At 38.8% G+C, this 24,515-nt stretch overlaps 3 protein-coding genes across 9 annotated transcripts; 2 read left to right on the top strand and 1 right to left on the bottom strand.

Moving 5' to 3' along the window:
• The first annotated feature begins 28 nt into the window (after nt 1-28).
• Nucleotides 29-14,429, top strand: LOC144057421 (germ cell-specific gene 1-like protein). 3 transcript variants are annotated; one of them, XM_077574966.1, is made up of 9 exons: nt 29-732; nt 1,314-1,488; nt 2,981-3,026; nt 3,322-3,572; nt 7,348-7,530; nt 8,373-8,420; nt 8,491-8,643; nt 9,198-9,309; nt 10,933-14,429. In XM_077574966.1, the coding sequence occupies exons 4-9, from the start codon at nt 3,377-3,379 to the stop codon at nt 11,318-11,320; spliced, it is 1,080 nt and encodes a 359-aa protein (XP_077431092.1). In that variant the 5' UTR covers nt 29-732; nt 1,314-1,488; nt 2,981-3,026; nt 3,322-3,376; the 3' UTR covers nt 11,321-14,429. The 3 variants fall into 3 exon arrangements, with proteins under 3 accessions (XP_077431092.1, XP_077431091.1, XP_077431090.1); XM_077574965.1 differs by having other exon boundaries at nt 3,159-3,572; XM_077574964.1 differs by having other exon boundaries at nt 1,317-1,488; nt 2,981-3,572.
• On the bottom strand, nt 13,179-23,469 carry LOC144057423 (visinin-like). Of its 3 annotated transcripts, XM_077574972.1 has the most exons (5): nt 23,274-23,469; nt 19,401-19,477; nt 18,854-19,327; nt 16,441-16,552; nt 13,179-14,805 (listed from the first exon to the last, which is right to left on the bottom strand). In XM_077574972.1, exons 3-5 carry the CDS (start codon nt 19,232-19,234, stop codon nt 14,717-14,719), a joined length of 582 nt encoding a protein of 193 aa, XP_077431098.1. In that variant the 5' UTR covers nt 19,235-19,327; nt 19,401-19,477; nt 23,274-23,469; the 3' UTR covers nt 13,179-14,716. The 3 variants fall into 3 exon arrangements, with proteins under 3 accessions (XP_077431098.1, XP_077431097.1, XP_077431096.1); XM_077574971.1 differs by lacking the exon at nt 23,274-23,469 and having other exon boundaries at nt 19,401-21,210; XM_077574970.1 differs by lacking the exon at nt 23,274-23,469 and having other exon boundaries at nt 18,854-21,209.
• On the top strand, nt 18,754-23,724 carry LOC144057424 (uncharacterized). 3 transcript variants are annotated; one of them, XM_077574975.1, is made up of 3 exons: nt 18,754-19,449; nt 21,652-22,111; nt 23,142-23,724. In XM_077574975.1, the coding sequence occupies exon 3, from the start codon at nt 23,198-23,200 to the stop codon at nt 23,609-23,611; it is 414 nt and encodes a 137-aa protein (XP_077431101.1). In that variant the 5' UTR covers nt 18,754-19,449; nt 21,652-22,111; nt 23,142-23,197; the 3' UTR covers nt 23,612-23,724. The 3 variants fall into 3 exon arrangements, with proteins under 3 accessions (XP_077431101.1, XP_077431100.1, XP_077431099.1); XM_077574974.1 differs by having other exon boundaries at nt 18,754-19,580; XM_077574973.1 differs by having other exon boundaries at nt 18,754-22,111.
• Nucleotides 23,725-24,515: the final 791 nt, after the last annotated feature.

The raw sequence follows: 24,515 nt of genomic DNA, 5'->3' as shown, positions 1-24,515 counted from the left end.
TTAATTATATAAAAGATTTAAAGGCAAAATACAACATTTAAAAACAAAGTAGAGAAATGAAAAGTAGTTTGCTAAAATAATGTCAAGCATGTTTTTGGAAAAAATGATTATAGAACTGCAGTAAATGAACTTCGGAGCATAGTTTTTGTTTTTTTAAACCTCAATTTTAAAATCATTTATATTTGTGGCTAAATTCAGATCTGTTGAAAGTGTATACCAGCAGCAGCATAACAGCTCAATGCTGAATGCACCATGTTTGCTTAGTGGTGAAGGTGGTCAGTGAAGTGGTCCACAATGGGAGGCGAGGGGGGGGGGGGGGCAAGTAACAGTAGGCAGATGGATTTAGAGAGATGACATGAATCAGTGCGACTTGGTGACATCCATTCCCAAGAAAGACAGTCGAGCAGCGTGGACACAAGAAGCCCGACTCTGCGTCTTTACTATTGGCCGGGAGGATTAACAAGAGGGCGGCGGCGGCGGCGGCGCCAGTGGAGGGTCACTGATGCTCATTCTGGACGAGGGAAGACGGCGATAATGAGCGAAGGGCACCATAATGTCACCGGGAATCCATTGAAGATGGATAAATGATATTTTTTTACTTTGACAAGGTCCTTGATCAACAAAGATGAGCGAGGATTGTGAGGCTCCTCCCCTGCCACCGCTGAACACTGGATGACGTTTTATCATTTGATGTACCTCATCCATGAGCTCCACTACAGGATAACGACTTTGGTAAGTAATTAACACTATGATGGGAAGTTTGCTTTTTTTTTTTTTTGAAGATTGAAGATCCATAGTTGAGTTTTTTTTTTTTATATATAAAATCCGAAATACTGTTGCCATGGATTTCATGCCTGCATGGTTGATGACTGATAAATATTGAACATGTTACTCTCGTCACTTTGCAATTTTACTATGTAAGCATTGCATGCCGTATTGAATACTGTATATGCATTTCTACACCACTATTGTTAAATCCAACCAAGACTAAACATTCTATATATAAAGCATTTGTCCAATGCAAGTTTTATATTGTTCTCATGGAAGGTCGATACAATTAGAACAGTTCAGAATTTTGTACAGTAAAAAAAAAAAAGCCTATTCCAATATATTTCCTACTAAATCAAAAAGCACCCAGAATAGTCAACTAATGTCACAATATTATGTGGCTGCTTGTATTAAAGGATGCTATGGTTCGAACCACACCACTAGCACAAACGGATTGACAGGGATTACTGACCGAAATTCGGATTGGCGCTTTAGTCCTAATTTCATCATCTCTGCTTTTGTTGTCTTCTGTCTTGGCCTGGCAGCAGAGCAGGTGGAGTCCATAATGAGCAGCGGGCCAAGGAGTCCTAATCGGGATGCGGGGACGAAGTACATGGCGCGTTTAAGAAAGTAACCCAAGCAACAGGAGAGTGAACCCGAGCATCCAACGCGGTGGACGTTTTGAAAGCTGTTTGCGCTCCGTTCAACTTTTGATTTGAGGTGAGAACTGGAGCGAGTCTGCAAGGAGTCAAATGGGTGCTTCTTGTTTGGCATTGTTGTCATCAAAGTTGGGAGTTGACTAATCGATAATTGGGCGTTTTTGGCAATTTCGTCTCGCAGTTGGTTTCTTTACAGCAGTCTACGGTTTGGTTAGTCAGTTGCCGTTGCTGGGCTAATAACGCAAAATGTCTGGCCGAGTGAAGTGAAGCTCCCTCTTTTTCACTAAAATTTTATGTCCAATAATGCGCAGGCAACATCTGGGTGATGGCGGGAACTTTATTCATATAACAACACGCAGCAACATCACAACACCGGTGCAGCTTTTTGACACAAAAAAAAATAAAAATGCCACAAATGTGTGGAAAATGTTCACCAAAACAATTGAGATTGTTAATGGAAGTCAACCTTAAACATTTCTTGACAATAATATGTTACATGACTGACTTTTATTATTACATTTGTGGAATTTGAGTTAAGCAGCAAAATCCAGCCGTTTTTTTTTAGCCATCTCAGGGGGCGGCCATTTTGCCACTTGCTGTCAACTGAAGATGACATCAATGTTGCTCAGGCAACGACCAATCACAGCTCACTTGTTTTGTGAAGCTGCGCTGTGATTGGTTGTTACCTGAGACCTGAGCAACATTGATGTCATCTTCAGTCGACTGCAAGTGGCAAAATGGCCGCCCCCTGAGATGGCTAAAAAAAAAAAAACGGCTGGATTTTACCGCTTAAGTCATATTGCGCTAATGCAATATTAGCTAGAATGCCATATTTAGACTAGTGGGGCTGCATAGAACATATTATTGTAAATGGGGGGGTTGACTTCCCCTTTAAATACAGGAAAAGCACACTTAAAATAAAAACCGAGAAATGCTTAATTTTTGGGGGACCTCGCTACAATACACTGTAAAAAAAAAATAAATAAATAATTATGTTAACCTAAGAATCTTTGTTGAAAATTCACCATGATGCACTAAGTTCTTTGCTTTCACAAATGTACGTTTAATTGAAATGAAGCAAAAAAAAAGTTAAACATTTTCCATAACATATAAATATAAATTGTTCCAAAATAACAATAAGAGTTGCGGCCACGCAGGTGACCGTTCCACCGGCAATTAGCGACAGATGGCAGACTGGTCTGGTGTGTTCTTCCGCCAAGTCACCAACTTTGTTTAGATTAGATCAGATAGAATCTAGGATGATCGCGTTTATAAAAGTATTGATTCACTCCAATAAAGGCCATATAATATTACATATATATATAACAAATGTAACTTTTTAACTCCAAGATCCGACTACTACTTTTGATCTTAGCACATTAAGTCAAGTTCACGTATTCAAGTTGTACCTTTTTTTTGTTTGAACAACTCAGCCCAAAGAGTGACTCACGTTACCAACTGAAAATGTAAAATGATGTGTGAAAATGTATCATGCACAAGTTACAATAACATGAATGGCAAAAAAAATTTTTTTGCCCTGTTTCTATCCTCAGGCTCGTCGGGTGCTTCTGTTGTCGGATTTGCCAAAGGCGCAGTTAGGTAACGGTAAAAATCAATAGTAAGCTTTCCAGGCAAGCCCCCCAGCACTTCTCTCCTTACGCCAACCATGGAAATCCCCTCTTGTCCACTTTTACCTCCATCTGTTTGCCCGCACATGCATCAACTTGACAGCATCTTCCTCTCCCGCCTCCCCTTTTAATCACTCTCCGGCGGTTACGTCACATTCATCTTTGCCGCACGGTTTATTAAACCTGGCAGCTCATCACCTCCCGACCCGCCCCCCCCCGACCGGAAGCATCTGTTCCTCCGTCCCTCTTTTTTTTTTTCCCCGTAGCCGCCACGCCGTGCGCCGCATTCGTCTCCCGCCCTGCCCCCCGGCGCCTTCGGCCATGCCAGAGCGCATGTCGCGCCGCTCTCGCTCCCTGCTCTCCCTGACCTTGACCTCTCTGGCCCTGGCGCTCTCCATCCTGGCCCTGTGCACCTCCTACTGGTGCGAGGGAACCCACAAGGTGGTCAAGCCCCTCTGCCTGTCGCCCGTCAAGATGAAGAACTGCGGGCAGAACAACAGCGAGCCTTACACTACAGGTACTTCATTTTCATTCTTCGTTCTCAAAGGCTTTTCTGTATACTTTTTCTGGAAAGGCAGTTATTTAAAAGAGTTTAAATATGCTATCGCGGTGGATTGCTTTTTCCTTTACCGACAATCCGGCCTTCACTCACCTTTTACTTTAAGATCATTTGCTCCAATTGTATGAAATAACATGTCTAATAATTTAATAATTTAGGTTTTTAAATGTGATTAGAAATACTGCCATGTAAATAAAATAATGCCAATATTTTCAATTTATGCCCAATAACTAGCAAATGTAAATAATTAATTTGCCTTGCCATCGTTTTTTTGCTGAATATTGTTACTCTCCTAAAAGAATGACACAAGTGATTTTCCCTCTGAAGACACGAAAAAATATTGATTATATGTGATAAATTAATTTCATATAGGGGTATATAATTGCAATTTTTATTATTTTTATTTTTATTTTTTATTTTTTATTTTTTTTAAAGAGTGTGACGATATGTTTCCTATTGTATGCTAAAAATAAAAGTTTCTGCCATCTGGTGCTTTAAAATGTCCAATGTGGCGAACCTTCCAATGATCATAATTAGCTCCTGGAAAAAAAAATAAATAAAAAAATTAGCTTTGTGTAATGTTTTTCCAAGTCATATGTTAATGCTCGAATGTACAAAATGACATATGATCATTTGCTGCAATTGTATGAAATAACATGTCTAATAATTTAATAATTTAGGTTTTTAAATGTGATTAGAAATACAGCCATGTAAATAAAATAATGCCAATATTTTCAATTTATGCCCAATAACTAGCAAATGTAAATAATTAATTTGCCTTGCCATCGTTTTTTTTCTTGAATATTGTCACTCTCCTAAAAGAATGACACAAGTCATTTTCCCTCAAAAAATATTGATTATATGTGATAAATTAATTTCATATAGGGGTATATAATTGCAATTTTTAATTTTTTAATTTTTTTTATTTTTTATTTTTTATTTTTTATTTTTTATAAAAGAGTGTGACGATATGTTTCCTATTGTATGCTAAAAATAAAAGTTTCTGCCATCTGGTGCTTTAAAATGTCCAATGTGGCGAATCTTCCAATGATCATAATTAGCTTTGTGTAATGTTTTTCCAAGTCATATGTTAATGCTCGAATGTACAAAATGACATATGATCATTTGCTACAATTGTATGAAATAACATGTCTAATAATTTAATAATTTAGGTTTTTAAATGTGATTAGAAATACAGCCATGTAAATAAAATAATGCCAATATTTTCAATTTATGCCCAATAACTAGCAAATGTAAATAATTAATTTGCCTTGCCATCGTTTTTTGTCCTGAATATTGTCACTCTCCTAAAAGAATGACACAAGTCATTTTCCCTCTGAAGACACAAAAAAACTGAAGAAAAAATATTGATTATATGTGATAAATTAATTTCATATAGGGGTATATAATTGCAATTTTTAATTTTAATTTTTTATTTTATTTTATTTTTTTATTTTTTATTTTTTCTAAAAGAGTGTGACGATATGTTTCCTATTGTATGCTAAAAATAAAAGTTTCTGCCATCTGGTGCTTTAAAATGTCCAATGTGGCGAACCTTCCAATGATCATAATTAGCTCCTGGAAAAAAAAATAATAAAAAAAATAAAAATAAATAATTAGCTTTGTGTAATGTTTTTTTTAAATGCTCTAATGTACAAAATGACATATGATCATTTGCTGCAATTGTATGAAATAACATGTCTAATAATGAAATAATCTAGGTTTTTAAAATATAGCCATGTAAATAAAATAATACAAACCACTACAATTGTACTGACGGAATTTTTAATACCGGTCTTATCTTGCATCTGATTCCGTCCCTTACGTTGTAGCCACTGACGATCAAATGTTCTTTTCTTGAGCTCCAAGATGGTGTTTGTTAAACACGGCTTGTTGCCATTTACTGGAAACGGCAATTCATTGTAGTGGATGAAACGGTCACATAATCACGTCCTGTATGTCTTCCATGTATGGAGTATACTAATATGCAGGTGCACTGTCCATTCCTGTCTCTTGATTCTTGGTAAGAACTTTTTAATATGAGTTAAGCAGGAAAAAAAAAAAACAGAGATTGGAAGAATTTTGTTGATTACATGCACCTGTGAGTGGATTATATTTTCACTACGCACTAGTAATTAGTACCAAAATTCTGGTTGACCCTGATTAGATTTGAAGCAAATTCTTCCATCTTTATACTGTGTCACCACAGTACATTGCCAATACCTGGAACTAATCTATGCGGATGAGTGTCAGGATTCTTGAAAACCTATTGTCCTTGGTGTTTTTTTTTTTTTAAATCTCATTTTACCCATAGCTCACTTTTAATTATGGATTACGTTAATCTGTGGACACCCCTCACAGGTCTACACAGTTGAGTGAGGGAGCGATTTCCCTCATCTGCTTTTTATTCCTCCACCATATATGCTTAATTCACAATGGGATTAACGGCATAAAGGAATTAAGTAGGCTCACACTGTTTGCTGTGTATGCCTAAAAACAGTACAGGATGTACTTGTAAGCAATGTACACTGTTGGCTTAAATCATTGCGACATCTCCAGTTCTGATTTCTGGACCTAATGAGATTGGAGTTGGGTTTGTATAGGATAGAATCAACTTTATTATCCCAGGGGGAATTTTTTCCCCCCGATGCTGCTACATTGCTGCACTTGTCCATAAACACCGTCCGTACTTCTGCTTAAGTCAGTTGAGTAGAAGTAGGGCTGGGTTTTAAAAATCGAATAATCAATATCAGTCGTTTTTTTTTTTTTTTTCGAGCGTGATATTGATTCATAGAGCCATGAATTGATTATTTTAATACCTCTTTTTTCCCCATAAATTAAACAACAAAATAGAATTTTAGAGGCCAATTTTTTTTTGGTACCGTACAGTTTTCTTGAAGTTTACGTGAATTTAAAATATTTTCTTGTATTTATGAAATTCCTGATTTATTGCACTTTATGACATTTCAGAATATTTTTAATTTATATTTAATGTTTGTGGATTTTTTTTTATCATGTCCTTGGTATTTAAGAAGAATTGATGTTCCATAGTTAATCAATATCGAATTGAACTCTTGTGAATCGAATCGATTGAGGAAACCTGAATCGATACCCAGCCCTAGGTAGAAGTATTATTGTCATCCTTTCATACTATCTGCATCGAGCGGAAAAAAAAAAAAAAAAGTGGTCGGACGAATATGCGCGATATGAATTCACATGTATAACGGAACGTATGGTGTTCCACAGGGTTCAATTCTGGGGCTTCTGATGTTTTCATTGTATCTGCTGCCATTGGGAAACTGGTGGGGTTCAATACCTACGACAAGGTTAATTACTTTTGCCACCTCTATTGGTGTGATTGGTATGCCATTTCCATAGATAGATATTTTAATAATCCCAATGGGAAATTCAATTATCTCCATCTGACACACAGTACATTCATAATGAAAAAAATAAATACAATATAATATAGACAATACATGGGTTTAAAAAAAAAAAAAAAGCTACAGTCTCAATCTGTCTTTGGCTTTTTGACTTTGCTTACAACATCACTTATAACGTCAAATGCATGAAAGGTGTTAGAGCAGTTACGAAAAAAAAAAAAACTTTAGAGGGTCACTCATAGGCGCACCAGTGCGATTATGTGTTTGTGTCCAGTAGTTGGCCACAACGTCCAAACATCGAAACCATGCCGTGTGTGTGAGCGTCGCCCTACTTGTGTGCTGTCCCACAGAGAGCCCGACCCAAAACCCTTTCAACCGCACGCTGTCTCCAGCCAGACGCGAGGAGTTGGCCAAGATCCGCCAGAGGCAGCTGGCCAACGCCGTTCACTACATCTGGGAGACGGGCGAGGACAAGTTTGCCTTCCGATACTTCCACACCGGCTTTTGGGAAAGCTGCGAGAAACACAGTGATGGTGAGCAGAGGGTAATAGTTATACAAAAACTTAGTGGTATATATATATATATATATATATATATATATATATATATATATATATATATATATATGAAATAATCCCAGCAAAAGCTGCTTAGCACTGATTTTGAGTTTTTTTTTATTTTTTATTTTTTTACTTATTTTATCGCATTATTAAAGTTATTAGGATGACTGTTGCAGCTCTAGTTAGGGCCGCTTATTTAACTGACAAGACATTAGTCTATTTTTTATCAATTTAAACACCAGCCGATTCTTCCTGTAAATGCACAAATATTACTTTAGTCACACTATATATTTAAATAAACATCCAATTAATCACTCACTGGAACTTTTTTTCTGCCAAACATGGAAAATGGACTCTGTCTAAAACAAAAAAAATAAAAAATTGGTCGGGCCCTGCCTACAACTCTCCTAAAGCTAAGCCATGTGTTTAATTCCACGCCCGCTATGGCATGCGTATTCATGCATGTTGTGAGTGTGTATGAGAGAGAGTCCGAGAGAATTTTCTGGCAATGCAAACGCATGTTTTGGTACTAGAGATGGATTAGTGTATTGACAGTGAACATTATCAAACATTTACCGAGCGGCAAAATGCGCCCACGCTGACCTACTGCCCCCCTTCCCTGATGTGAATAAAAGTTCTAATTTCTTGAAAGAGTGAATTTGGACGTTTTGTTAGCTGTGATCTAAAATAATCTACATTTTGGGAAATCAAATTGTGATACTGTGAGTTTTACGTTTAGAACTGAACTACTGAAATAAAACGTATTTTTTTACTTGTCATGTTATCATTACCAATCGGATCCATTTTGTTGGCAGGGGAGAAATGCAGGAGCTTCATCGAGTTGACTCCAGGGGAGACGCAAGGTGAGACGATCGTTATAAAAAAAATACATTTTAAGTCTTCCTTCATTCTACTTTGCTGTGGTCGCCGCAGGTGTGCTCTGGCTATCGGTCATATCCGAGTTCACGTACATCGGCCTGCTCGGGATGGGCTTCTTGCTCATGTGGCTGGAAGTGTTGTGCTCTCACAAAGAGATGCACTCGCTCAAAATCAGTGCCTACGCTGCCATGTGCACTGTGCTGTCAGGTGAGTGGACGGGGTATTGCTTTTCATGTACTTAACCAATTTTGTGATGACGAGAAATCCATTTAATGTTGGTTTTGACAAAACATGATCTTGTTTTTGAATGACCCGGACAAAGAAACATTGGTTTTATTGAACCATCAAAACGATTGTATTCAAAGGGCACAGAAAAATCATTCCTGACACCTCAGACATTTAAACATATTATACTGTAATTGAAAAAAAAATTGCCACTAAAATAAGGGTTCTAGTATCGTGCTCTGTTGAACGCCAAGGAGTAAAAATGGGTTTAAAGGTGGGTTTTTAAAAACTAGACAAAGAAGAGGCTTGTCTAACGCGCACCCTGAGATTCTGCTTTGACTTCGGAACCTCTACTGGAGCAACTGGTTAGCTGGCTGACTCCAAAGTGAAATAAATGCATGACAGTAATCCAAACAATGCAACCAGAGTGGCGGTTTATGCTTGCCTGATTGTGATACATTTTTTCCCCCTCTACTTAATATATATATTTTTTTTTATTATTTTTTTTTTCCCCTACTGTATTATCCCCAATGCAGGTCTTCTCGGGATGGTGGCCCACATGATGTACACCACCGTGTTCCAGATGACAGTCATTGTAGGCCCCAAAGACTGGAGGCCTCAGTCCTGGGACTATGGCTGGTCTTTTGCGTAGGTTACTGCCAAACACGCACAAAATGATTACGGTCAATATCAGCTCTTCACTACGACGGCGTATTAGGGCCACATATAAATATATATATTTTTTTTTTTAGGGCGGTGGGCAATATTCAGAGAAAAAAAACGTGGCACTTTATACAGGGATGTGATTTTTCCGCTAATTCGCGGAATTCCGCTTTTTTTTTTTATCTCCAACCAAAAAAAAAAAATTCAGATTTTTTTTTTTTTTTTTTTTTAGTAGTTCATTGTGTATGCACATGACTCCGACAGATAACATCTTCTGCGATAACAAAGACATTTGTGGTATGCTCTAATATGAGTTACTTTTCATTTGGTCATGATACAATTATTTGTTCATGAAATTTGAACTCTTCAACATTATTTATGTGTTAACTTTACATTAGTTAGATATGATGATATTCTCAGTGATAGTTTTTAAAAGCAAAGGCAGTCCAATGTTTTTGAATGTGACTGATTTTGAGTTGACTAAAACTGCCATTTTATATGGGATAGTTCAATATACATTGAAAATTTATGCTGTTGTTTTGTCTATCTGGACCTAGCTGGGTGCCAGCGGCCCCCAGACCCCCGGCTAAATTTTCAGATAATTTCACTTTGGTCAAATCACATCCCTGTTTATAAAGTAGCAATCTAGCGAGTTTATTAAATAGCAAATTTACGACTTTATAAAGTGGTAGATTTGCGAGAAAAAAACTATACACGTAGCAAATGTTTGTGCCAATACTTTTCGGTCGGGTTTCAAATAAGGAGATAGTAATGGCGTAAAGACGCCTCGCTTTGTGGAGGTCCACACCCTTGAGGATCAAGCATTTTAGTTAATTTGTTAAAATGTATATTTACTTGAATTATTATTTACACATTCATACATTTTTTTTAATTATTTTTTTTGTACAAGTATCTAAGTCGATGTGTTGATTCTGCTGCTCTCCGTCATTCACTTGCATTGACCTCAAGTATGCTAGCTTGTGATTGGTTAGTGTTTAGTCACCTGATAGGGAAGTGTTGTCGCTCTAGCTACCGTGTATGACGAGTAAATTTTCAATTAAGAATGAATCCGTCTCCATCCTGCCTTTTCATTTTTTTTCATTTTTTTTTTTTCTGGAGAGCTCAGTATTGTTCATTCGGTAATTTTACCGATTTGACATATCATTGCTCTTTTTTTTTTTTTTTTTTTTTTTGTGTGCGTGCGTGCGTGTGTGTGTATTCATTAGTTCACCTAAAACCTATTAAAAAAATCCCAAACCGTTCACCTAAACCGAACACTTCCAGCCAGAGTCGTGAGGCCGTCAGGAGACCCGAGGAAGGACCAAAGAAAATAACGGAAAGTGCCTTTTCATTTTATAAACAGCGTCCCATTAAGCACCAACAAAATCCTCACATGATTAGACTATAACTACGCTACGTGTACTTCTCGTAAGTTTTTTCTCTGAATATTTCCCCCGCCCTCAAAAAAATATATATTTATACGTGGCACTAATACGCCGTCGTACTTCACTTAAACTATTATGAGCTCTTTTTTTTGGGGTCATCCTTATATTTATTTATAATACCTTGAGCGTACCTCCTAATGTTTAAAAAATCTGCTGCTTGCAGTCTTGCCTGGGTGTCCTTCAGCTGCTGCATGGGCGCCGCCGTGGTGACGCTCAACTCCTACACAAAGACCATCATCGAGCTGCGCCGCAAACAGAGGCTTCGTCTGGAGGAGGCCAGGGCCACCACCCGGGCCCCCTGCTACGAGGAGGTGGTCTCCGGCGGCGGAGGCGGCGCCGGGGGCTTCTACTCGGTCAGCGGCCTGCTGCAGTGTCCCGACGGCATGATCGACGTGGCGTGGGCCCCCAACGGCAGCGTGGTGGGCGTGGCCAACGGGGACGTGCCCACGCTGGTTCTCGTCGGAGGCTGTGGGCCGGAGGGCTGCGAAGACTGCGAGAGGGAGATGGACGAGATGGAGGGGCCCGTGGACAGAGTGGACTCCCCTTGCTGAAGGACGGGGAGAACGCAAGAGCGCCCGCCGTACCTCCCAGGAGCTTAAAAAAACTGAAGATGGAGACTCGCGGACAAGGTGAAGGAAACTTTGCTTGAACTCTTCATATCAAATCTGACCATACTGAATTGAATACAGGCCATAGTGACGTGCAGGGATGCATGTTGTGTGTTTTTTTTTTCTTCTCAGTGCCTCATAGAGGAAGGCTAATGCGCGCACGTGCAAACACAAAATACATTCAGCAGACACTTCATTAGGTACACCCACACAATCCAACGGGCCGATAAGAGTCGAGTCCGGTCAATTTTGCTTATGAGTTCACAACAGAAGTTATCTCAAGTCACTTTACACATTGAGCAAGGCCAGGAACCACTCTGAGGGACGGACGAGAGAACAATGGGCACAACTGCCGTAATGGTAAACAATGTGTCATAAATATTGCTTTCACGAGAGAATAATTAGTATTATTAATTTTCACATTTACAGTAGTATAGTAATTTTCAAATTTTTGTAAAAGTTATGGTCTCGACGGGTACATTTTGTGGAAATTCTTTTCATTCGTTCAATTAAAATTGGATTGATCATTGATTTGCACACTAAATGAAACATTTGAAAACCGTACACAAATAAGTATACAGTGTTCCCTCTCTATAACGTTGTTTTTTATTTTTTATTTTTATTTTTTATGAAGTTTGAACATTGTGTGTATAAGCAAGAAAAAAAATGTGACAACACGTTAATGCCTCTGTGAGAAAAGTGTGTGCTGAGGGGTTTTACAATTTTAAAGCGTTTCTAATAAATGTAAAAAAAATAAAGCTGACTACTTAGCGGATTTCACTTATGGCGGGTATTTTTGGGAACGTCACCCCTCCAGCGAGGGAACACTGTATTGCTAATTTATGCATATAATTATGAATGTGGACTGAGCCGTTTCTTCTCCAGTTCTAACATGCTCTCTTCTGAAGTCAATAAACAACACGCACACACACGCACTCACTGATCCGAGTCAGACATTCATTGTCATCATGATTCCCCCCCCACCCCCCCGATCAAAGCCAACGCAGCATCTGCTGGTAACAAACCACGTCTGCTGACAAACCCGTGCGATGGACGGATACAGTAGATGGACGCACGGAGATAGATTATAGAGATTTTGAAAAGTCTGCTCTCTGATGTTGAACAGAAGATTACGTGTAAAGCAGTAATCCACAGTTGGATGGAAAGACGGGCAAGGAGAGATGGGTCGAGAGGGTCGCGGGGGTCAGAAGAAAAGTTGGAAAGAGGCGCTGGCACGCCGCGCGCACAATAAGAAGGTTGGTGCTTAAACACACTTTCGTGGTCGTTATGCAAAATATCAAACGACACTTACTTGAGCCAAAGCGAAAAATTGTGACTCAAATAAATGGAGCCAAATTCATCCTAATGTCTTTAGGTTACACATTTGGGATAATCCTGGATTTGCCGTCTGGGATAAATACAATTGAAAAGCTTAATCAACAATGTTATCAACCACCACCAGCGCTGCTATCAGGTATTTTCTGCTTTTAATGCAGGAAGGGGGGGGGGGGGGGATTGAAAGGCGTGCTGCCTTCAATGTATCGCAAAACTGCTGTCTGGTTTCTGTGACATTTCATGAAATTGTCAAAGTAAATACAGTACATATTTGCAGCTTCTGCGTTTGAAGGGCTATCGATGCATTTATTGCTTTCCGTAGAATTGCGTTACTGGAGTGTCGTTTTCTAACAGGAACAGCTACAAATGTGGCCATGATATATTTATATATATCATTTTTTTTAAACAAAAAGAACATTATTCACCACTTTCACGTAGAATTTAGGATTGAGAATAAAAACTTGGATTCAAGTCGACATGTATGAGAAAACCTTTAATGTCATTCGCCGTATTGTGTAAAGTTCCAATGCATCAGAAATAAAATGGCTACATACATTTCAACAGCTGTAAAATTAGAAGAAGAAAAAAAGTAACAACAGAGCTTTCAGGTTCAAACAATCAACTATGACACTTAAATGATACCGAATATGAGTTCGGGTCACTTGTTTAACTGACCACACCACTTTTTTTTTTTTTTTTTTTTTTTTGAGTGATCATTTTCAATCTCTATTCATCTTGTATTTGTCGAAGTCCCCACAAATACAGTAAACTGAAATATTCACATAATCTTACTTGTGGCTGTAGAAAATGTTAAGATGCTAAGAAAATGATTACTTTGTAAAATGACTTAGATTTCCATTGTTACTACCCCAAAAAATGTAAACCGCAACTGTACGTAATATTTTATGTCAAAATGTTCTTTAGATAAACACGCAAAAAAATGTTTTTTTTTTACTTTACAGTCAGTTAACTCTTTCACTGCCAGACGTTTTCAGAAACGGGATGTCGCCAGTGCCAGCTGATTCAAGCATTTTGACTGATCTTTTAAGGTCCACAGAAAATGTTGTGTTTGGACTATGGAAACACACATACTACCAAATGAAAGATTGGACTTCTTCTTTCATCAGAAAAAAAAAGTTTGTTTCTACCTTATTCCGTTCTTCAGTAATCAACAATAGAAAATGGTTACTTTCACCGAAATTCGATGATGATCATCGTTGTCATCAATGTGCTCTTTTAGCTTTGGTCGATGCTTTTGTCTTTGAAATAAAACGGCTCGGGCGTGAACTCCTCGCAAACGGTCGCCATTTTTCCTTTGTTTTCCATTCTGATCTCCTGCTCGACGCTCTAGCTCCGCCTCTACTGACGCCCACCCGATCTTGTCAAAAGACAGTCATTGCTGCCCTCTAGGGGCAAAAAATAGTCCTTAGGCACAAGAGACCTAATTGAAACTTTCGCCAGAGATGCGGAGGGCTTCCCCCCACCAGTTTCAAAAAAAATAAAAAAAATTGGATGACGTCTTTTGACGTCATTGGCAGTGCTCCGTAGGTTTTTACTTGACGTCTTTAAACGTCAGTGGCAGTGAAAGAGTTAAGACCAAAAATTATTCATACACTGGCTAATTAAATGTAATGCTCATCTGTGTTTTTATTTTGTTGAGATATACATTTAAGAACGTTTTGTTTTTGTTTATTTTGTATCTTTTTTGACCCCCCCCCCCAAAAAAAATCCGTACGTATGCAATGTCCTTATTTAAAGTTTGTTATAATGCTAAAAAATTACTATTACTATATACTTAGTTTTTTTTTTCTAAATTAACATCTCCAACACAACTTCACCTCCAGGGTATGAATAATTTTGGCTTAAGGTGATACAATATATGCCAAACACAAAATAACATTTGATATCATTTCCTGTCAAATACGTAACCCAAAGTATTTACACATGGAGGATATTCAAAAACGGGGAGCAAAAGTAGCTGATTTGACAGATGTGACAAACATTTTACTGTTTCAGCGGCTCGTAGTGAATGAGCCGCATCGCGTTGTCATTCTCGATCACTCCCTTGATGAACTCCCCTTCGGCCAGTCGCTCTGTGAGGTGGAAAAAAACCAAGACGTATGACTTATGTGAGAAATCCGCTCTGATCTTGCATGCATGCAAAACAAAAGAGTCAGCTGAGGTTCGAACAAAGCTCGCATGCCACCCGTCATGTGCTTGCTTCCCCGAGCCCACAGGTGGATTTATTCCATTTTTTTTTTTTCATTGTTGTGCCCAACAGCTGATTGTCACATATAATCTCCGTGCATGTGTGCGAACAGCTGCTGAGGAAAGGTAGCACGCAGATGTTCACCCCCCCCCCCCCCCCCTCTCTTCCAAATTTGAGAGTAACTCAGTGTTTTGGAAAAAGTACAGATATTTTAACTCATTCACTGGCAGCCATTTTCTCTGAAGCAACCCCCTTCGCTCCCGGCTGTTTTACTGGATTTTGACAGATTTTGCAAGGCCCACACAATATTGTGTTCTATTGCTATAAAAACATGGAAGTTAATGGAACCTCTTTGTCCCTTCTTTGATCAGGAAAAAAAAGAAGTATATTTCTGTTTCCGTTGTGCAGCAATTTGCATTAACTCTTTGACTGCCAAAAACGTTAAATAACGTTTAGTAAAATCCTATGGAGGAGTGCCAAAGACGTTAAAAGACGTTTGTTTCCAAACAGAGGTGAAACTAACCATTTTCTATTGTTTATTACTCAAAAATGGAATAAGGTAGAAACAAACTTTTTTTTCTGATGAAAGATGAGAGTCCAATCTTTCATTTGGTAGTATGTGTGTTTCCATAGTCCAAACACAACATTTTCTGTGGACCTTGAAAGATCAGTCAAAATGCTTAAATCGGCTGGCACCCACGGCATCCCTTTTCTGAAAACGTCTGGCAGTCAAAGAGTTAGAATATAGCTAAGTTCCATCATTATTCACAAAACTGTTTAAAATATTGGAGAAAAGAGCTTTTTTTTGCAACAGGGCCCTGGTTGAGCTCTTATACTCTGCTGCCACCTGCTGGCCGCTTTTGTAATAACTACCATTGCTTCAACCATTCTCTTCAGTTCAGAGGCTGCATCAAAGCCTTCTGTATGCTCTAGCATAAAAAAAAACATTATTTTTTTTTTTTTTTTTTAATGTGTTTGCGAGTAAAAATACTCACACTAAAAGTAAAAATATTGATCCAATTTCTGTACCCAAGTACTTAGTAGTACAAATATTGTTGGGAAAAAAAACTCTGTGAAAAGCAAAAGTACTGATTTGTGTACTTTACTAGAAGTACATATATATATATTTATTTATTTTATTTATTTATTTTTTTACGTTGAAAGTATAGGGGTATTGAGCAGAAAGAAAAAGACTTGTAAAATCAGAAGTACTGCTTCAACTTTTGTACTTCAGTAAAATAAAAAATGTAAAATAAAACAAGAGGAAAGGAAAAAGTAAATAAAAAAATAAAAAAAGCTGGTAAAAGTAGTTTCCACTCCTTAATTAAGTAAATTAAAAAATGTAATGTAAATAAATAATTTAATAAATCTGTTACAAGTACTAATTCAATTCCTGTACTTAACTAAAAGTACATTTATCAGAGGTTACAAAAGTACTCTTACGCAGTACTTAAGTAAAAGTAGTAGAGAAAAATAAGAGAGGAATTTGTTCTTGGTTCTACTTTGCAGCCCTGCTTACCGTTGTCCTTCTTCTCAAAGTAGGACCACAGCTTGTTGGCTCGCTTCTCGGGCGTGTTCTCGTCCTCCGGTAGCTTGCTCTGGTCCTCTTTGGGAATCAGCTTGAAGATGGCCTGAAGGCAGAAACGATCATACGCTGAACATCCTCGCATCTTTGTGGCAACGTCAGGATTTCATTCAAGGCTATGAAACGCCTTCAATCAAATCGAGTTGATCATCCAAACAGTTCAATGCTCCTGAATCACAACATTTAGAATTTGCCGCCAATTTTCAAGAAATGATACTGTATGTGGTTTGGTTAAACACACAAAAAGTGATTATTGCCTAAATATTGATTTGATTTTTATATAGTTTTGATGTTTTTTTATAATTGCAGCAGGGTGGTACTAAAATGTGGATTAAGTTGGGTACATTTAGAGCCAAATATGTCACATTTTTTAAGGTTCACTTGGTTCTGTTGAAATGACAATATTACAAAACGCTGATGGCCACTTGGGCTCCAGATGAATGCAAAGCAGGACGCCGTCAAGGCAAGGCCCTTCTTAAGTGTGTGTGTGTGTGTGTGTGTGTCCCACTTAGAGAGAAGGAAGCACTCATCTGCCACATTTAAAACACCTAGATTAACATGGATTAGAGCCAAGACGCAGGCCGGCCGCCAAACAGCGAGATCTCCGCTTACTTCCAGCGCTCTCGCCTCCATCTTGGCCCCTCTTAAGCGCGCCTTCTGTACGCCTCACGTTGTAGTGTGGCAACGTTTGACCCTTTTGTACAATGTTAACAGCCACTCAGTAGCCCCTTACAGGAAATTGGACCGTGGGTTATTTTATTTATTTTTTTTGTATTTTCTACTAAAATAGTAGACGTTGGATTTATGGCACACATGGACCCCAAGTGGTGCTGAAGCACCTCCCAGTATTCCTGGACATAAAAGTGGCAAGAGGGTGTGTGCACTTTTGAAAGCATGTTATCTCGGTTGTTTTTGTACTTTTCCCCCTCTGTTGTAAATGTTTACTTTTATTCTGGTTTTATTTTGTATACCAGAAAGAAAGAAAAAAAAAAACACTGCACCAGTCTTTAAGATCCAATTTGTCCCCTTTGTGAATAGGAAAATAGTAGTTAAAGATCTGATGAGCATAAAAATGTGGACATGCCTGGATTAAGTAACCCTTCCAGTTGGTGAGTTTCAAATCCCATTACCGTGCCAACTGGATTTCTTAAACCCTCAACAATTCGACATGTCCAACTTGAAAGATATGATCATTTATTTATTTTTTATTTTTTTTAAAACTTCACACGCAATCTTGATTTTTTGGGGGGTGGAAACAATGACATTTCTTTGTGGGATTAAACGACAACAGCCGGTGTATGGAAGAGAGAAATACAGATTATACGAGCGGGGCGGACGTTATACGTTGCAGCCCGGGAGCTAAAGATTAGAGATTAGGGGGGAGTCTAGGACTCAAGTGGGCTGGCAATTAGTGCTTAAAAGCCGCACATGGATCACCACCTTGGAGGTGGAAGAAACAAACGGACTGGAAGAAAGACAAAATGGTCGGCTGTAGTGTTTGGTGCCGAGGTGGCACAAGTACTCTACATAGTGGTAGAAGAATTTAAAGTAAAAAAAAAAACATACAGTCTCTGAATTGTTTTTACTGTCACTTCAATCCAATAAGGTTTGGAATCGTCATTTTTTTTTCCTCTTTCAATTGGTTTGTCAAAACAAAACATGTTATAGCTTCCTTTAAACGAGCAAAACAGGTCTGTTTGTACATTCACTAATCTGCAAAATTCAATTTGTCCGTATTACGCTTATAAAATCAAAATCTCAACCCAAATTATCTTTTCCCATTGAAATGAATGGAAACGCCATTAATTTGTTCCAGCCACCCCCAAAACACGAACAAAAAAAATTATATAGATAGATATAGATCCAGCATGAGCTAAAAAATGCTAAATTAGTTAGAGATTAAAAAAAAGAAAAAAATACACCTTACCTGTATGTTCTTACAGATTGGGAGAGAATTTTTGAGCGCTAGGATCTATTGGTTTCTACGTAGCCAAAAAACATAAAACAATTCTCTTGAACTAGGCCGTAGATGGGAGATATTTTTGCTTTTCCGAATCCGTTTCGACATCATCGTTAATGCTCCCTAGTTAAGGTTCCCTTATGCTGCGGCTGTCCCGGGATTTCCAAGATCTCAACCAAGGTTGCCTCTCTATTCACGCCGTCAGATGCGGAGGTTGAAAAGTAACCAAATCAAGCATTTGTTACAATATGATTGATGTCTGATGATCAAATTGCATCCTGTTACTCACCCAACTGAAATCCAAGACCTACGCTAGTAGAACCAAGACCCAAGAACCGAGTATTCCTTTTCCTAAGGATTGCGTCTAGCAGAAGGCGTCCATCTTACCTGGCAGATTTCCGTCACTTCGGTCTTGTTGATGTATCCGTTCTTGTCCACGTCGAAGAGCGAGAAGGCCCACTCCAGCTTCCTGGTGGTCTTCCCGGTGGAGGTCATGTGCAAGGCGATGATGTACTCCTTGAAGTCCAGCGTTCCGTCGTCGTTGGTGTCGAAGGAGCGGAACACGTGGCGGGCGTAGCTCTTGGCGTCGCTGTCCGGGAAGAAGCGAGCGTAGATCTGCTCGAACTCCTCGGGCGTAATGCGTCCCGTCGGGCACTGCTTCTGGAAGTTCTCGTACCACTGGCCGATCTCGTGCTCGCTGAACTTGGTGCTCAGCTTCAGGTCCTCCAGGATTTCCTTGGACAAGGCGCTACTCGTGCTATTCCCCATGCTTGGATTTGGCGAGTGTCTTTAGAAAAGAGGCGACGTTTTGAGCCCGTTCCCGATCGCAGGCTGTCACGTCAAGATCCACCACGGTGATCCCTGTGCGGGATTCAAGTGCAGTCCGGATACCAAAATCCACCTCAAAATGGCGAGAAGGCGAGAACTTGCTTACCTGTTGTGTGCACGTCGAGCGTCTCAGCGGCATAAGAGATAAGTTGGAGGTAAGTAGGGCAGGGGGGAAACCATCTCCTAATGTGGGACCAGGATAATTCTGTTAATGCGGGATTTAAGGTGGCTGAGCTTTTGACTGAAATGAACTTCTTTGATGGTGCTTCTCGAAGGAGCTACCAAGGTATGATTATGTCCTTTTTTTCTATCGTGTCGCTCTTAATTCTCGACAGTTCAAAAACCATGTATTGAATTTAAGATTATATGTATACAACATGAACCACAAAAGTTGACCAATCACGCCCTTCATTGACTTTCTGTTTGCCTTCCAAACTAACATTGATGCATTTAACTCTGGCTTTTTAAGTCAAAGGCCCACTTTTTTGTTTCCCCTGACCACAAAAGATGCAAATGTCATTTAGACATCTTAATGACGCTAACTTACACGTGCTCGCTGTTTTGCTTGCTGGATTGACTTGACGCCATAAATATGCTCTGTGAGTCCATCTATTGGATTAGCCGTGCCCTGCCCTGTCCCACCCGATCCACTACTTAGCCTATTAGCATCATCGCCATCATCCCAGGACTGTCATGACCAATAGAATTAGCCCCTCAGTAAAGGGGGGTCTGTGACATTTTACCTCTGACCCAGACTGGACGAAGTTACAGTAAAGGCCTAATTGTCTCATATAGCTCAGTAATATGGAGTTCGTTTTTAATAACTTACCTTCTAATTAAAATAGGTGTACACTACAGATAACCAAGGATGGAAACCATATCATTAAAGTGACATCTTGAAAGTATTGTTATTTTAACCAGCAAACCATTTTCGGGCAACATTTGCTTTATAATAGACCAGACCACTCATGCTTGGTCGGTCCCATTAGTAGTAGCCGCTAGCTGACACTAGCATGTATATTCGCCAAGGCAGTTTGAGACATTTTATAATGCCACCAACATTTGGGATTAGACACTACATCGATTATTTCACCTTTTATCCATATCTTGTCTCTTGGCAACACATTTAACATTTGCTTTATAGAACAGATCACTTGTGCTCAGTCCTATTAGCACTAGCAGCTAGCTGACACTAGCATGTATTTTCGGCAAGGTAGTTTGAGACACGTTGTGCCACCAACATTTGGGATTAGACGGTACATAGATTATTTCACTTCTTAACCATGTCTTGTCACTTAGCAACTCTATTTAATTTTGCAATTTGTATTAAAGACCGGTGGTAGCACTAGCAGTCGATGCTAACATTTATTTTAAACGATGTTATCACAGGCTGGTTTTGTTTAGGGATAGTATACTTCTTAACCATGTCTTTGTCTCTTAAACTAACTTGCCTGATGAAATCAACCACATGGCGTATGATGACACATTTAGCATTTGTCACCATTTGTATTAACCACATTTGTTAGCAATTAGCCAGTTGACACTAATCCTTATTTGGCCATAGGCCTACTCCTTTATTTGAAAAGGTAATAACAAAAAATATGTCTTTGTCGCTTCACAAAGCACATATCGCAGATGTTAGCTTGTCAGATTGTGCTCATTTCATCAAAACCATCAATAATTATCTTATTTTTTTGTAGCATTTCTTCTGACTGAACTGCTTACAGTACTATACATGGATGTTAGATTTTGTTTTGTTTGTTTTCCGTCCAATCAGGATGCAGCCTTTTTGTGTCAATCGAATTCTGCCCTTGACCTTCGTAATCAGTACGTTAACTCTTTGACTGCCAAAAACGTTAAGTAACGTTTAGTAAAATCCTATGGAGGAGTGCCAAAGACGTTAAAAGACGTTTGTCTCAAAACAGAGGTGAAACTAACCATTTTCTATTGTTGATTACTGAAAAACGGAATAAGGTAGAAACAAACTTTTTTTTTCTGATGAAAGATGAGAGTCCAATCTTTTTTTGGTAGTATGTGTGTTTCCATAGTCCAAACACATAATTTTCTATGGACCTTGAAAGATCAGTCAAAATGCTTAAAATTGGCTGGCACCCACGGCATCCCTTTTCTGAAAACGTTTGGCAGTCAAAGAGTTAGTTTTGGTCCATGTCAATTAATCTACATTGGCAGTAAACCAGATTTCAAATTTATTCTGACAGGGTCAGAGCGCAGGGCCTCCAATGATGTCATACAATTTGTTTCTGTCCTGTAATTCTACAGTACTTGATGTATCTGTAAAGACGAATTCTATTTCAATGTTTTTGTCAAGTTATTAGACAAATATTGATTTTCAACAGCTCCAGATGATGTCTGTCTGAGACCAAAGCTAACCAAGAGTGCTTGTTTGCAGAAAAATGAGGTAAGAAACTAGCCAAATAGTTAAGGGGCGCCGAAAACAATGCCTTGGCGGGACACCGCTCCGATTTTGAGAGTGACAGAGCTCAGCGCAGAGGAAGGGAGTAGCTCCAAGATAAATATCACTTAATGGCTCATAATGACGCTTAATGACAGATGACCATTTCCTCGTGGACGCAAAGGAAAGACAGGAACAAACAAAAAAACACGCCGCCCGACAGCAATCTTGATGAGAATGGCCTCCATCTTGAGAGGCCTCCACTTGTGACGCATTTGATAAGGTGACCGCGTCGGGGCCCGCCTGCGGCCCATTCCTGCACGCGTTGTCCTGGGAGAGAGGCGCAGTCGCTTTCAGGTCCATCCGGGAATATTTATCCCCTTGGGACATTTTTGCTCACTAAGGTAAGACTATGCTAATCTTGTTTCTTGGCGACAGAAAAGTGATTGGGCGCAGGTACTGTAGAAAGAAAATGGGAACACTTATCGTTGGATGATTAATAGAATTCATTTAGCAAGGACGTTGCAAGACATCACTAAGTTAATATATTCATAGGGTGCTTATGGACGGATTTTATATAGCGCTTTCTAAACTGTACGCTAGCTGCGGAGATTACATTTTGAAAGTCTTTATGTTACAAAACATTAGCAAATTACATTTCGATTCAGGAAACTGTTTGTATTTACGCTTCCGTATAAATTAAGGCTCCTCCTCTCATCATGTATTTATACACTTGCACTCAAAATTGTAAAAAAAAAATTAAAAAAAATTCTTCCTAATAGATGAGTTGACCGCTTAAAAAAAATTACAATAGCCCTCCTGCTATGTTGCTTTTGCAGGAATGCCAATAAAAAATGCATATTTGATCATATAAATGTGTCAGAAATAAGGTTGTAAATCCTAATAAACATTATTTACATTTCCTTATTGACTCGGTCATGAACTTCTTTAATCATTTAGGTTTTGTTTTTTTGTTTGTTTTGGGGGTGGGGGGGTCACACATCAAAGAAGATAATTTAATTCACTCATTTCTGCATTTTAAATGTACTTTTGTTAAATATATATAAAATACAGTAACATGCAGTCGTTTTTTTTCATTCTTATTTTCGTTTAAAAAAATATATATTTTTTTTTTTTTATTGTGTAAATAAATAAATGTGTGTATTTATTTATTTTTAACTTATAAATGGGTTAATTTCACTCATGACATAACATTACAGTTAATATAATCTTGCTTTGTTGTTTCATTACACTATGGTTAAATGTAAATGCATCATTTGCAATGAGGGTTAAATGATTATATGTACATGTCCTGAATCTATCCAAACACTTACTTTACAATAGACATGCACCAGAAAGCAGTGTTTGAAAAAAAAAAAAAATCTCCCAATGGAGATAAAGAAAAACAATAAAGATCATATTATCATTTTCTAGGAATAACAAACAAGGTGAAGCATCCCCATTGTGGTGGTGCCGTAAAAAGCCTCGCCATGGAAACCCTGGATGCTTCCACTCTCTCCGCTTCCGCCGTCACCTATGACCCTAAATCCCAGGCCGTGACATTACCGAGAGGCGTGGTCTCCGTGGCGGGCATCACCGTGGTAACCGGCGGCGTGGAGCTGTCCTGCGGCTCGTGCATGCTGGCTTTCGGCTTCTGGGGCACGCTCATCGGGTTCAGCTGCGTGGGCGTGGGCACGTGGGACCAACTCAAGCACTTCAGCGGGGGAACCTCTCACTTGCTGGCGCTGGGACTGGTGATCCTGGCCCTCAGTTTTGTCGTGGTGGGGAGCGTGGTGGCCTTCTACGTCCTGACCAAGAGGAGGAGGGAGAGGAGGCGGAGCTTGAGGCGTGATGGCAAGGAAGTGCTTGTGGAGGAGAATGTCGTTAAACGGGTCACGGTGTAATTAAGAGTTGGAAAAGATTTGAATTTGATTTGTGTGATTCAAATGAAATGTGTTGAGCTGACATGCAAACATGAAATTGTATCTACTGTGTTAATAAAAAACTAAGCAAACCATTCTGAAGTGAAACTATTCACTGTCTCATGATGACATCACTTATACATATTGAAGTGGAAATAAGCTCTCAAAAAATTCTTATGCTTGATGTTAACCATTACGTGCTACTTATGTTAGCATCTGTTGCTCAAAGTCATTTGTGTATCAGACCCTGCCCCAAGCCACCTGACACTTTTGAATCCCGAGGTCACACATTCTGACAGCTGAATTTTCGAACTGTAAAAAAAATATATATATTTTTTTTTATTTAACGTGTCTGAAAATGTACAACGTTTGAAGCACATTTCATAATTAATATAACACTAGCTACACTACATATTTATTAGTTTTTGATTACAATTTTTTGCAGTTACTAAGAAAACTGAAACTGTTTTAGTGTACTCATTGAAACAGCTGCAAATTCAAAATGTGTGCCCTATAAAAATGATCGTAGTAAATTTCAAACAGATAACAGAATGAAACATGTTTTGTAATTTTGCATTCAATTTATTTTCATCGTTACATATGTTTTCTGATTATTTACAAAGATGCTACTTTTCAGTTGACAAATGATGCAACTTTTCTTTTCTTTTTTTTGATGAAACTTGACACCTGCATCAGCTAAAAAGGTCGAACTGAGTTTAGTCTGATTTGAACCGCGGCGGCAGGTTTGACAAAAGTGCTGTTACTCCTTCAGGTATGTGAAGAATTTCCACAGGCAGGTATCAGCGCTTCAAGTCAATCCAAGTCACATGACACACCACGTGGTCACGTGTCACACTTCAAGTTTCAGGAACTTTTTTTTTCTCCC

The sequence above is a fragment of the Vanacampus margaritifer genome, chromosome 9, assembly GCF_051991255.1.
Source record: "Vanacampus margaritifer isolate UIUO_Vmar chromosome 9, RoL_Vmar_1.0, whole genome shotgun sequence".
Lineage (NCBI taxonomy): Eukaryota > Metazoa > Chordata > Actinopteri > Syngnathiformes > Syngnathidae > Vanacampus > Vanacampus margaritifer.
Note: the sequence above shows the minus strand (reverse complement) of the source record. Positions and strands in the feature narration are given on the sequence as shown.